At 38.9% G+C, this 15,138-nt stretch overlaps 1 protein-coding gene across 1 annotated transcript; it reads left to right on the forward strand.

Annotated features, from left to right (window-relative positions):
- Positions 1-2,576: 2,576 nt before the first annotated feature.
- On the forward strand, positions 2,577-13,172 carry LOC128509572 (uncharacterized). The gene is made up of 4 exons (XM_053481348.1): positions 2,577-2,797; positions 7,602-7,901; positions 7,983-8,279; positions 12,660-13,172. The coding sequence occupies exons 1-4, from the start codon at positions 2,737-2,739 to the stop codon at positions 12,743-12,745; spliced, it is 744 nt and encodes a 247-aa protein (XP_053337323.1). The 5' UTR covers positions 2,577-2,736; the 3' UTR covers positions 12,746-13,172.
- The last annotated feature ends 1,966 nt before the right edge of the window (positions 13,173-15,138 follow it).

Here is a 15,138-nt window from a genome sequence, read left to right on the forward strand (position 1 = left end):
CTAATTATAATATTGGACAAATATATCATATAGTAATAATGTCTCCCAGTTAGGAGCATGTACTCCTAGGTTAGTTTAAAACGTATAAATAGGATAGAAAGTTCCATAGCAAATTCCTGTAACCCGAGTTGCCCAATCTTGTGGCCAGACCATTATTTAAGGCCGGTAGAAGCAAATAAAAATGAAAGTTAAACCTAACAAAGAGAATGATGAGCGCTGTCACTGAATGAACTTCAGACAGTGAGTATATACCACATTATACTATAAATATAAAAACTCAATTCATTAGATATTATTTTATTGGAATTTTATTATGCTTTATTTCTAGCTGTGGGAAAAGGAATCGAGATGTCAATCTTGCATTATGAGATTAAATGTCTTTTCTCCCTCTAACAGCTTTTACTTCATGCTTGGTGGAAAATTGTGTTTTAAATAATTATATAACAATTACATTTACAGACAACAAATAAGTCAGGATTTTTTTTGTGTGTGTCAAATTTAGGCAGAAACCCAAAAGCAACTAAAAGCCGAAACAAAAGAACATAAAGAATATCAAATTATTACATGAATTATACAGCCGTGTAGTGGACGGTTAAGGGCTTTACTCAAGGGCCCAGCAGTGAAATCCTGTACTGGGATTTCATCAGAAGTCCACTCTCCTAACCTCTCAATTCAGTTTAATTCAATTCAATTTTTCAAATTTTATTTGTAGCTTTACAGAATCAAATGAAAGGTTTGGAAACGTGTATGAAATGTAAGAAAATGTGTGTGAATCAGAATGATCAGTTTGTCCCTGATGAACGAGCCGAGGGTGACGGTGCTGAGGGAAAAACTCCCTGAGATGGTAATAGGAAGAAACCTTGAGAGAAACCAGACTCAACAGGGAACCCATCCTCATCTGGGTGATAACAGATAGCAGGGATTGATCTGTACTCATACTGTGTGTTAGGAGGCTGGAGGTTCAGTATAACAGGAGATGTGGAGAAGTTCGTTTAAATACATCTCCTGTTCCAGTTGGTTATTGGAGGCTCAATAACCTGTAGGGTCCATGTGACGAGTTCTGGAATTAGGAGCAGAGTACCAGGACGAATCAGACTGGTTCGGGGGCAGAGGGGGTCTGGTTCACTGGCATCTCAGGAGAGACGTGTAGCTCAACAGGTAGAAACAGGGAGAGAAAGAGGTAAAAAAAGGAGAGAAGAAAAGAGAATAGAAGAGAAAAAGAGAGATAACAGTTGGATATGGAGATCCTGCTGCCCCACAGTTATCACAACTGCACTTTAGGGAGTGGCTCTATTACCAATATTATTATTTATTACGTATATTCAATACTAATTTGTGTACAATGTTATTGTGCTTAGAGCTATCTAACTAACTATTGCACTTACAATAAGCATTTTTTTTAAATGTGAAAATTGTTTAAAACTAAGAAAATATTGAAACTGCCTTGCTCATAATTAGATTTGTTTTATTAAAACATTGATATAAAATAATTAATTTGTAATTTGATGTGTAATTGTGCTTCTGACACGACCACATGGGAGTGCCAGTACTCTGAACATACAGTAAGTAAAAATACTGAGCACACACAGAGACTACAGAGTTATGTGTAAGGAAAAATGGGGATTATTTGTTAAACTTGGTGAAGAACTGTATGGAAATCAGATGTTGGGTTATATAAAAGTTAATTTATATTAAAGCTATATTAAAGTGGGTTTATTAACCTAAATCTTTAAGTGGTTATGATCCTGGTTCATTACCCATCTTAGCAGATAGGTAAGGGGGTACCTAAATCCAGAATAGGGTGATATCTACTGTAGGAACCTCCCTCCAGTCCCCCTCTTTCCCCACCTATTCACAACTCACCCCACTTGCCCCTGAAACTTCCCACCTGTCCCCCCACTCTCCCCACCTATTGTCCTCTCTCCCTAAATTTCCCCAACTCTCCTCACCTGTCTTAATCTCTCTTTAGCTGTCCATTTCCCACACCAGACCCACAATCTTCCCACCTGTCCTCAACTCCCCCATTAGTTCCTATCTTTCTCTTTACCTGACTCAAACACTCCCCACTTGTCCCCAACCCTCCCCACCTGTCTCCAATTTCTCTCGTTCCTAATTTCCTTCAGTTTTACCATATTCTCTTTATCTCTTCATCTCATATTCTTTTCATCTTTTATCACAAGTCCCCATCTCTGCTCAGCTGTCCAGAACTCACCCCACCTGTTTCCATGTGTCCTAATGTCCCTTCAGTTTTCTCCAACTCTATATCTCATATCTCTAACCCTCTCCATCTATCCTGTCTTTCTCTGCCGGTCCCAACTCTGACAACATGTCCCCAAATCTCTCTACATGTCTTAATCACTTCTCAGATGTTGCCACCCCAACTCTACCAACTTGTTCCATAATCTTTCCAACCCTCACCACCTGTCCTGTCCTTCTCCACCTGTCCCAAGTTCTCCCCATCTATCCCAATCTGTCCCATCCTGTCCCAGTCTCTCCCTACTTTGAGTTTGGTAGCATTATCACTTTGCACTATGAGTAAATAAAATTAGTTTGCTAAAATATTGTTGCATTTCACCACCAAGACTGAGACATAATATTGATTATAAACATTACATTACTGAAATTTAATTACTTTTTTGGGGGGATATGCCGGGTCTCAAGTCTCATTTTATACCACCTGTGCCCCACCTTTTCCCACCTGTGCAGTGCTGATGGTGGTGTCGTGTCTCCTCAGTCATGCAATCCTGCAGCGTCCATCACTGTGTCCTGTTCTTACTCACACTCACACTCACCACTGGTAAGTGTCACTTCACTGTCAGTGTACACTCTCCCTGTACACTCTCACTTGCTCTCACTCACACTGTAAACTCTCACACAGCACAGTGTCTCAGTGGTAGGCACTGTGACCCTTACACCTGGTTGCACTCTCATTAAAAAAACACTCTGACTGCACACTTACTACACTCTTACATCTCATTTTCACCATACACTCTTTCTGCTGATGTTAACTGATTAATAACTTTCATTCCTATTGCTCACTGTTATTGCACTCTTGTACAGCTTACTCCCTACACACTCATTACCCACTTTTACTGCTAAATCTCACCACACACTCACTGTTAACACTGTTATTGTGTAATGATGTGGGTCTGACAAGGGGCAGAACCGCGCATAAATACTCTGCACTCTTCAGAACGGGCAGATCCACAGGCTGTTACCCCACAGAGTTCTGAACAGGCATGCGCTTGTCTACGTGGCCAATCAGCCTGGACACGCCACACCTGGAGGAGTGTCTATTTAAGGGTCCTGATACCATTTAGGTATCACCAGGAAGGTATCAGGGCCAAGAAAAAAGAAATAAGAAAAAAAAGAGAGAAAGAAAGAAAGAAAGAGAAAGGAGGACAAAGAAAGACAGAAAGAAAAAGACAAAGCATGCCGGAAGATGAAAGAAGTTCTGAGGTTAGAGGTTTTTGAGGTTTTACACATACATAATGTTAAATATAAAGATGTATAAAGGGTGGCCTTTTATTGTGGGCAGTATAAGGTACACCTGTGCACTACTCATGATGTCAGATCAGCATCTTGATGTGGCACACCTGTGAGGTGGGATGGATTATCTCAGCAAAGCAGAAGTGCTCACTATCACACATTTAGACTGATTTGTGAACAATGTTTGAGAGAAATGGTAATATTGTGTATCTGGAATGAATTTTAGATCTTTAAGTCCATCTCATGAAAAATCGGAGCAGAAACAAAGGTATTTTTGTTAAGTGTATATATATATATATATATATATATATATATATATATATATAAAGGTTTATGCAAAAAAAAGAATATATATATATTTAAGGATAGGGTTAAAAGAGGGAGGACGTAAAGAAAGAGAAGGAAAGAATGTGCACGTGCAGGTCCGGGGGCAGTGCCATGCTGGCATGCGGGCACATGGCTGACGATATGTGGCGGTGGGCGGAGTGGCAGAACGAAGCACATGGAGGCAGCGTTCCTGCTCTTCTCCCCTCCCAGCTCTCTGTGGGCGGGGCCTCATGTGGGAATCCTTCGCTGACGTCCGTCGGCTGGGCGACTTCCCCGGCTGCGATCGGGGGCCTAAACGCAAACCACCTTCTAAACGCAAACCACCTTCTAAACGCAAACCTTTTCCTCTTCGGCGGCGGGGCTGCGAAGGTGAGCTTGTGTGGGAGTGAAGCTGCCGCGAGAGCTTTCGCAGTTCTTTCCCGCGGTGTCCTCAGCGCGGAGATCAAAGGGCGGAATTTTAGTGTCTTTTATTTAAAGTCCCTGGGGCACGTCACATCACCCCACTCACATTCCACTCTCTCCTGCTCCACCGCATGACATACTTCCCAGACCCCGGACTAAACTCTGCCCGAAATCCTATTAACGTTCGCATACCTGCAGAAGGGTGTCACATAATTTGGGAGCCTATGAAGTGAGCGAGGGACGATAATAGATTTTGATATATATATACAGTGAAACCTCGGATTACGAGCATAATTCGTTCCGGAAGTGGGCTCGTATTCCAAAACACTTGTAAACCAAATTTAATTTTCCCACAGAAAATAATGGAAACTCAAATTATTTGTTCTACAGCCCAAAAAAAATAAATACATAAAAATAATTAACACAAAATATAAAGTAAAAATAAAACAAATTAACCTAAACTTTACCTTTAAAAAAACTTAAAAATAAATCCCGACAGATAATTGTTTCCGTTTGTGCACGTAGGTGCTGTGTGTGTGTGTAAAATGTGCGTGCACACACACACACACACACACATGCACATTAACGGAGAGACTGTTTTTAAAACCGTTTAAAAATTAGCAAGGAACATCGCTAGTCACATTCGCGCCTGCACACCACAACCAACACCCAAAGAAAACACTACAGTTTTCTACTACTAATAATAAATCTCCTCTTTGGTCTTCCTCTAGACCTCCTGCCTGGCAGTTCCAACCTCAGCATCCTTCTACCGATATATTCACAATCTCTCCTCTGAACATGTCCAAACCACCTCAATCTGGCCTCTCTGACTTTATCTCCAAAACATCTAACGTGGGTTGTCCCTCTGATGAACTCATTCTTGATCCTATCCATCCTTGTCACTCCCAAAGAGAACCTCAACATCTTCAGCTCTGCTACCTCCAACTCTGCCTCCTGTCTATTCTTCAGTGCCACTGTCTCTAAGCCGTAGAGCATCGCTGGTCTCACCACTGTCCTGTACACCTTTCCTTCCATTCTCGCTGTATGCGGTGTATGTGTCTGTGGTGCTGGTGTGTGTAGGACTAACCTTTGTGAGTTTGCACTTGCAGAAATGTACTTTTGTGCCCCCTTCCCCCAAATATTACGGAAGTAAAAATAAAATAATAAAAAAAACACTTACTATAGAGGCCAAAATAAAACTTTATTCAAATAAAAGTAAATACATAAATGAATTGTATAATTTATAAATTACAGTTGTAGCTCTACAGCAAAAAAAAAAAAATACTAAACTAAAATTACACTTTAAATAAAACATTTATGATAAATACAATAAACAATAATAAACTGAAATAAAATCAACACTGTCATTTGCTTATGCTTTCCAAAGTTCAAAATTTACAAAGGCACACTTCTGCTTTTTCTTGAGGCAAAGTCGTAAATAAGCTCTTCATATGATAAAGCCTTTCAGAGTTGATGCTGACAGACCACTCATGCGCTCTTGTGCCATAGATGAGTACAGTACGTTTTGATGAGCTTCATTTTAGAAAAACTTCGCTCCGCAGAGGCAACAGTTACAGGGAGCGTCACTGCTATGCGCACAGCAGTCCAGAGATTTGGGTACAACTCTTGTAGGTGGTTGTCATGGAGAAATGATAGCATCTCCAGAGCCGTGGTGAGTGGTGACAACAAAGCAGACTTTGACAAAGCAGACAAGGGTTATGATGTCCACATATTTTAGTTGGGGAACTGATAGGAAAGATTATGTGGATATTTTAATTAAATGTTTGATTGATATTAAACAAGGAATTCGATCATCATTAAGTGTAACAACTGCATTAACCAGGCCTTTGGTGCCCTTTCAGGCATTTCTATTAAAATTGTTATGTAAGCTGTTAATTTTGTATTAGATTATGTATTTTAACACTGTTATTCAATGACACCATGTGGTCATTATTAATCAATAATCATAACTGCCTCTGTGTTTTAATACAATGCATTTTAAGTTATTTTGTTAATTTAGATCTGCTTGTATTTATATTAATAAAGATGCGTTAGTCCTGAAATTATTACCGACATTAAAACACATTATTAACGTCGACAGAATAAAATAAAGTTTCACAGGAATATGAACGTACCTGAAAGTGATGCCCGGGCTTCATCTTGGGCTTTTTTTCCCTTTCGTTTCTCGGCGCCGGACTGTTGATGTTTCTTTCCAGGACCAGGTATATTGTTCAATTAATATAGGTTTTGGTCAAATAGGCAGCCGTAACAGAGGTGAGGAGGCGCGCGTCATCATGTGTGCTTAGCCTACTCTGCGTTCACCATAAAATGCAACATATACGTTTGTATTTTTGTTTATTTGTATATGTATATTAATTATATTTATTATTATAATATATAGAAAAAAAAATTTTGAGCAGCTGGGATGGGCAGGGGGGCCCATCCCATCCCAGCGGGGGGAGTTGGTGCCCTACGCAGACTGCATACTCTGTGTATAGGGAGCGGAGGTACTGTGCTACTACTACTAATAATAAATTTGTAAATAAAGTGCGGGAAAAAAACAGAAAGTTTTTCCAAAACTTGGCAAGACGCCAAACAGCCTTCTACACGCGCGCCTCACACGTAGCGCATGCACATAGAGAGAGAGAGAGAGAGAGAGAGAGAGAGAGTGACACGCCTCAGCATGCGCTTTGTGTCCAAGTTCATAGTGCAAAGCACAAATAGATTTTCTCTCTCCCATAAATGCTCTGTAAGGGTGAAGGCCCCAGGAGGATATTAGTTTTTTATTTTTGTTTTCCAGAGCCCCGTCCGTTCTCACATAGACAGTGGAGCTCTGTTTATTTTGTGTTTTCAGTTTTCTTTTGTTTTCATTTTTAGTCTCCTAATTAATAATCCCACTCCATCTCCAGACAGGAAGGTTTTCCAGTGTTCGTGTCACAAGCACTCTCACATATGTTATTGCATATACCCTTACTGCACACTCTCCAGGCCACTCACTCACTCTTTACTCTCACTGCTCACCCTCTCAGATCACTCTCACTGTTACCCCTCATGGCTCCCACTACACTCCCACGGCTTTCTTCAGCACTTACTTTCACTACACACTCTCATACTGTAGTTTACTTGTTCTGCATTCTCACTACACACTCTTACTGCACACCTTTACAGCTCACTCTTACTGCACAATTGCTACACACTTTCACTGCACACTCTCACTGCTTAACGTTCCTGCACACTCCATCAGCAATAAAACTGAAGAAATACAGCAAGTTTCAGTTCAATGAACATCAATGTTTAAAAAAAAAACCCACAGACACAGTTTTCATCTTTGAAAAGTAAAAAATGGTTTTCATTTTAACATGATGTTTTGTTTGCTCTTTCAGTTCCTCCAGTGGGTCAGACACCTGTAGTGGTGAAGCTGAATCAGTCTGCTGTTCTTCCCTGTAACGGTACCTGTTCTAGTTCACTGAAATGGAAGCTAATTGAAAAACCACCAAATGTTCTGGCTCAGTGTAATCAGACATCATGCTGGTCAGAAGAGGGATTTGACATCTATTATGAGAAGTACCTGAAGGGAGATCTCTCTCTCACCATCAACACAGCTCATTACAGTAACAGGGGCTTGTACACGTGTGAGTGTGATGGTAACAATATCCTCAACAGCGTACGTCTGAGCATCGAATGTAAGCATCTTTGTTGGATCTGAAACTTTCTACCTTTTGGACCAGATTTAAAATTGACAAAAAGTTGATTTGTTTTCACAGCCCAGGTTTTCTACAACTATTGTATGCCCGCTGATCATCTGATCATGAAGGCGCCCATGACAGTCCCAATGGAATTGACATACATAAGTGAAAATTCGACGGATCCATACCATGATCCGATCTGCAGTGTGAAAGAAGACTTAAAACTACAGTGTAAAGCCGAGTATGCAACAAGAGTAGTCCTCAAAGGTGAACGTTTATTCCTAAAATATCTAAAGTCATCTGATAATGGGGTGTACACCATCTGGGACAAGAAGAATAATGAAATCAATTTCAGTTATATTCTCTTTGTGAAAGGTATGTCTTCAGCATAAAACATACAACATCTAATCCAATAACAGATTTACACATTCTACACAGTCTAGAAGCAAAATTCCAAAAAGTTGGGACAGTAAGGACAATGGTAATGATAACAGAAATATTCCACTGTAAGGTCTACTCACCTAGTACTATGTTGAAAACACCACAACAACACGATTTGATGACTTACCATGTGATATTTTAAATAAATGTGCACTTATTTAAAATCTGATGACTACAACACTCCAATTCGTAAACGATTCGTTTGAAGCAGTTTGAAGATTCAGTCTGTCTAAACCCCTCCTTTCAGTGAGCCCTCACTGCTGTGATTGGTCAGATGGCGCGGTGATTTTTGACTGGTCCACCGCTACAGCGTGTGTCGGAAAACAAAACGCCCATGACCACAACTGAACGACAGTCAATGCATAGAAAAGATGGCGTCAGTTTTACCGTATCGATTTAAGCCGGAGTCTGACGATGAAACGGTTGGTTTCTCAGTGGTAAGTGTCATAGGTTACCAAGATTGTGGTAACGCTAATTGTAAGGTGTGATAGCATCGTAGTAGCATCTAGCTGTTCGCGATGTAGAACGTGGGCGGACATTATGCAAAAATGTTGCGTAGTGACGTGGATCCGTAACAGAAAAAGATTCAAATTGCTAACGACTCGTTTAGGCGAATGTGAGCCGACTCTTTTTTTAATAGACAAAAACTCCATTTATGGTGCACTGTCAGCGTCACAGATAGTGCAGATAGTTTATGTTCACATACAGTACAGGTACATCACACACTGCATGAAAGATCATATTTGAAAAGCATGATAGGGGCACATTAAGTTACTGCAGGTACAAATGGTGTTAATGAAAAAAGGAGACCAACGTGTTCTCACATTATAATCTCCACTACAGATGCATGACAGTGATGTCTGTGGGATTGGAGAATATGAGGTGGTTTTTGGCTCAGCTCTTTAGGCATTAGGAATTGACAGATGTCCTTGTACAGTATTTCTTTCTGGCATTGTGTACTGTCAAGTGTACCACTAGATTTGAAATAAACAGTTAATTTCAGAGGGTAAATCACCAAATAATGAGTTGATGTGGTGTTTGCAATATACAGTAGTACAGGGGGAAGAGACTTTATTGATATTTTTATCACCAGTCTACCCTACTGTTCCAACATTTTTTTGAACTGGGGTTGTACTACACATATGGGAGAGGTAATGGTCATGTAAAACATTTAGGATTTAAAAAAAGTGTACAGTATGTTTAAATGTGATTAGGTTAATGCCTCTATATTGTTTTAAGTAGAGAACAAATAACATCTTTCATGTATCAATTACAAAAACGCTATGTCTATTGTTTATTTTATTTTATTTATAGTGCATATATATGCATTGTGTATAAATTTTTCTTCCTGTGAAGAAAGATTTCAGTAGGATAGTGCAAAGGATGCATGGTAAAAAAAAAACACTATACCAATTTAATGTAATTAATTTGAATTAACACAATTATTATTATTATTATTATTATTATTATTATTATTATATTTACATACTAAAATCTTTATAATTGTATGCATATTAGTATCGATAGTAATTATGATAATTATTTTAAGATTAAGATGCAATAATTTATCACATGCACTTTACAGCATAGTGAATTTATTAATTAATTTTTTTACATATCCCAGTTAGGAATCTGGGATCTCGGTTGAGGGTCTTGCTCAAGGGCAACTCGGCTTTTCTAGGGCTCGAACCCCTGACCTTTTGAGCCACCACTAACATCAACTATGAAACAATTATAATACTAATACATGCAAACATGATTTTTTTTTTATGTTTACACATTTCACAAAATTGACACATTAGATTGTACAGTATATGTACTCTACAGTTTATGAATATGATTTGCACAGTCATGTTAATAAGCATTTGCGATTACTTTTTATATATTTATGCCTCTGTAGACTATAAGAGGACAGTCAGGGTGTGATTGAAATGTAGACTGTCAGACTCAAGGGTTCACTCTTGTTTTTCTAGAGGGAAATGATATAGTGGTAAAGCGTCGTGGATCTGTTACTCTACTCTGCCCAAACAATCGTTCTGATGCAGTAAAGTGGATCCATGGAAAGCATCGTGATGTTGATGTTGCATGGTGTAATAAGACATCGTGCCAGTCAACAGAGGATTATAAAATATCTCATGATCAGTACCTAAATGGAAATTCCTCTCTTATCATCACCGAGGCTCATTTCCGAGTGAGGGGCAATTACACCTGCTATGTTAATAACGTATGCATCACTGCATATAAAGTCGAAATTGAGAGTAAGTTCCCTGACCTGATTTATTTACCAGTATTTAATGATAAACATGTTTTAGATGAAATTTAGCTTTGATCTTTGTGTTTAAATATTGTTATTAATGTTTTTCTCTCCTTAGCTGAGAACATATCAGTGCAGCTAAAGCCTGGTGAGGATCTGCTTATGGATTTGCCTTTAACAGAGCAAGTGGTTGTGTCTTATAATGACTCTGAAATATATACAAATGCACAAACCAATAATCAGCTGTACAGCGGACACTACACACACAGGTTTGTGCACATCCTCAAACTGGAACAAATGAACATGACTGATAGTGGAGTTTACAAAATCCGGGACATGATTGATAAAAAGGACCTTCTTATCTACAACGTGTCGGTGAAAGGTACGTGTGTGTCTGTGTGTGTGATAAAATATAAAATAAATATACATCGCTCAGCCAAAAAAAAAAAACACCATTTCAGATCAAATTATTGTACTGCATCAAGCAAAGAAACAACTAAGGAGATTTGAAATGACTGGATCAGGGTTAAGAAGTGTTCAACACATTATCAACAACTGGAGGGATAGTGCTGAACCATCATCATGGTCAGAAAGAATCCATGAATCTTGAGTCTTCAGCTATTTATGTTTAAACGTAAGCGTACTGTAAGAGCATTTACATACACGTATAAATCAGAGGATTGGGACTAGAGAATATTTGTTAGTGAGGGTTCAGTTTGCTAGCAAGCATAAAGACAAGAGTTCGGAGCAACAGAAAAAGTCTATGTGGTCTGATGAGTCTAGCTTGCTATAATAGCGCATGAACAATCCATCTTTTTTTGACCTGGCAGTGAATATATGAGATTTCGTGCACCATAGATCAAGCTGTTTTGCCGTTCATCCTCCCTCAGGTGCCTTAAAACCTGGGAGTAACATTCTCTACTAACGTTCTGGCCCCAGGGGACGAATCCTTGATGCACAATGCCCTGAATGTCGAAAAAGATGATGGTTCTTCCACTGTGAAGACTGCTGCTTCGTCTCAGGGTCGTACCCATAGACCCAAGTTTTATCACCGTTAATGATCACCGACATGAAGGATGGGTCATCCATGGCATGCTGATGGGGTTCTTGGCAGATTTTAATGCAGCTTTTGCTCCTGCGTCAGCGCCCTGAGAAAGAAGCAGGAACACAGCACATGTTCAGATCAAACTCAAATCTAAACAGTTTCGTTGAACAAGTTGCTGAATGGTTTCAACATTTTCAGGGGTTGAGCTCATTGAAGGTCTTCTTGATGTTCTCCGCTTCCGCTCATAACTCCTTAAACGACTTATTGCAGCATCACCATCAACTTGCTGAATCATGTCAAACGTCTCTGTGATGGATTTGCCCAGTCTCTTACAGAATTTCATGTTCACTTTTTATTCTATCATGAAATGGCAGACCTGGTAACACATGTGTCCAGAATAGCACCAGTTGCAGAACTCCTGATGTACACAGGACAAGGTTTTTTATCAACAATTATGTGCATTTTGAATCTGTTAATTGTTAGTGGAGTGTGCGCTGTACACGTCCCTGTGAATGAGCCATTACTACAGAAACAATAATGGAGCGAACACATTAATACAAAAACGCATTAATCTAAGAGCTGCTGTAATAGAGAGTTAAACAACACCTTCAGACCATTTAGAAGGTTATCTACAGTATGTAAGATTTATTCTCTCTATAGCGCCAGGGGACTTGGGTTATGAGGAAAGGTACATCACGGAGAGGGTGCCAATCCACCACAGGGCACACAAGCACATGCTCAATCTATACACACTATGGGAAATTTGGAAATGGCAATTAACCTAATCTACATGTCTTATGACTGTGGGAGAAAAACCCACCATGCACATGGAGAACATGCGAATGGCCAAGGAGGGAATAAAACCCTCAACCCTGCTAACCAGTATGTCACCCGCGGTGCCTAGGATCATTCTGTTACATAATAATACAATGTTACAACACACAAAAGATTATGCTGTTTGATATGTGCTCAATATATATAATATATGTGTGTGTTTGTGTGTGTGTTCTACAAGGTGGTGCAGCATCACTTGGACTGAGAATTGAGGCTCTAGTAGGAGTGATCATTGGAGCTCTGCTTGTATTCGGGGGAGTTGTGTGACAATGTGTGAGAAATGAAGAAATTCAAGACGTTTTGACCGAACTATTTTGACCCTAATGCTTATTCCCTTGGCTGTGTGCCAAATGATCAGGAAATGTCTTTAAATTCTTTCCTGAAATGCAGCATTTCCAATCAGAATGAAATCAATTATAAATATTATTAAATTATTATTTAAGTCAATCAAGTCAATCATGTTGTTTTATTTGTAAAGCCTAGTTTTATTGATTACTTTATGAATGAACATATTTTCAGTAACACGTGCATATGAAGGTGTAGTCTATCTCAGAACTGCTTAGTTTACCATTCAAGGGGATACATTAAAGTGTAAATGGCAATAAAAATGATCAGTAACGACCAGTAATATTAGTTTATCCTCATTTAAACTTTTTTCTTGATTTATAAGTAATTCATGTTGTGAATTGGATGGTTTTTTGAAAAAGAAAAAAAAACAAAAACTTTTGAAACACTGGTCTAGTCCCATACTTATGCCATTTGTGCAGCACAAGTAAGTAAATTAAATTATTTAAAACAAAAAATACTTGTGTTCATTCTTTATTATGTCTTCTGTTATAACAATACACTTAATAAAGAAACTACTGTATAAATCCTTTTTATTAATGTTTATACTGTATGGCTGTTCATTTTATATTATCTATTGTGCTAATTATATATTGTATCTCCTAAACCAGTAATGAATGTTAAAACCCTGGATGAAATTGTGTCCGGCCCTGATGCTCAATTTCATCAACTTGTTGTAAACTTTCTTTCTTTTCTTATTTGCATCTCACATCTGTAATGGTGAATCTGAATCAGCCTGCTGTTCTTCCTTGTGAACAAAAATGTGATGATTCATTAAAATGGAATGAGATTGATGAACCCCACAATATTTCGGCTCAGTGTAATCAGATATCCTGCCTTTCAAAGGAGGGATTTATCATCTCCCACGATCTGTACCTGATAGGAAATCTCTCTCTCACCATCCCTGCAGCTGATTACAGTAACAGGGGTTTATACGTGTGTGAGTGTGATGGTAAACTCAGTGCTGTGTTTGTCAATATTAAGAGTAAGTGTCTTAGTTATTGATTTTGTTGTGTCGTTGTTGGTATGAAGCGTTATTAGCTTTGGAACTGATGATGTTTCTAATTGTTGTTCCCTCAGCTTGATCAATATCAGTCATATTAAATCACAGTCAAGATCTGGTCCTGAATTAAAGGCTGTCCAGGATGCAATATATAATTACACCTATGTTTTATATGTTGTCCTTGTGGAAGGTACTATCTTAGTGTAAAACATATGTAAGACATATGAGCCAGTGACTGCAATTATATTCATTTTGAGTTATTATCAGATGTTCAGATACACTCTGCAATATTTTGCCCAGCTGTAACGGTTTACACCTTCTCCCACAAAATCTTCAGATTTTAAAGTAAGATTAAGGCTTCATGAGTCTGGAAGTCTCCCATGCACATGTTCTGGCTCGGCCAAATGGACCCATAACAAAGACGATGTGGCTCTGTGTAATCAGACATCCTGCACTACACATTATGGATACGGCATTTCCCGTTATAATTATCTGAGGGGAGATTTCTCTCTCGAAATCAGTGCAGCTGATTACTGTATGAGGGGCTGGTACACCTGCAGCTGTGATAATAATAAGGGCTTCTTTGAAGACATCATTGATTGGCATGTCATCATTGAACGTAGGTGCCTTTATCTGTTCTACTGTACCAACAACTGATAAACACTTTTAACTATATGCTTTGTATCAGATTTCCCTCTGACTCACACAGCATTGACACTGAAGACTCCTTACACTAAATTTGCTGATACTGACAATTTGTTACAAAAAACCTCGTATTAAAGTATATTAAAGATCACACGAAAAGCATCCGTCCTTACATGTCCTGTAAATGAACCATTGCTATGGAAACAATAAGACATTAAAACAAGTGCATTAATATAAACCTGCACTACTGTCAGAGCTGCTGTTATAGGGAAATAATCAACACCTTTAAACCAATCAGGATGCTTGTTAACACAATGTCATGACCTTTCTGTCATGCTATAATAGGAGAGAAGAGATAGAAAGTTCTACTGTTTAAAAGGCTACTGTATGTTTGTGTATGTTTTTTTAGAAGATCACCCATTCACATCTGAAGTGGAGTCTTTTGTCCCATGGTGGACGTATGTAATAGGATCTTTGGGGTTTGGGTTGCTTGTGCTCGGGGCACTGGTCCTAGTCTACAGAAGATGGCAGACTCGGGTGAAGCAGAAGGCAGATATTCTGCTTGTACCAACACAGTATGGTTCGGTAGATTCCACTCAAAACAGCATCAATCCGTCAACAAGCAGTCACCTGATGGAGTCGCCTAATGAGGAGGAAACATGATGTG

This window comes from Clarias gariepinus, chromosome 21, assembly GCF_024256425.1.
Source record: "Clarias gariepinus isolate MV-2021 ecotype Netherlands chromosome 21, CGAR_prim_01v2, whole genome shotgun sequence".
Lineage (NCBI taxonomy): Eukaryota > Metazoa > Chordata > Actinopteri > Siluriformes > Clariidae > Clarias > Clarias gariepinus.

Bases quoted from the DNA above. Each gene is read 5' to 3' on its own strand.
- LOC128509572 (XM_053481348.1), top strand. From the start codon at position 2,737: ATGCAATCCTGCAGCGTCCATCACTGTGTCCTGTTCTTACTCACACTC. The intron at 2,798-7,601 runs GTAAGTGTCACT...TTGCTCTTTCAG, and splicing joins CACACTCACACTCACCACTG to TTCCTCCAGTGGGTCAGACA. The intron at 7,902-7,982 runs GTAAGCATCTTT...TTGTTTTCACAG, and splicing joins CGTACGTCTGAGCATCGAAT to CCCAGGTTTTCTACAACTAT.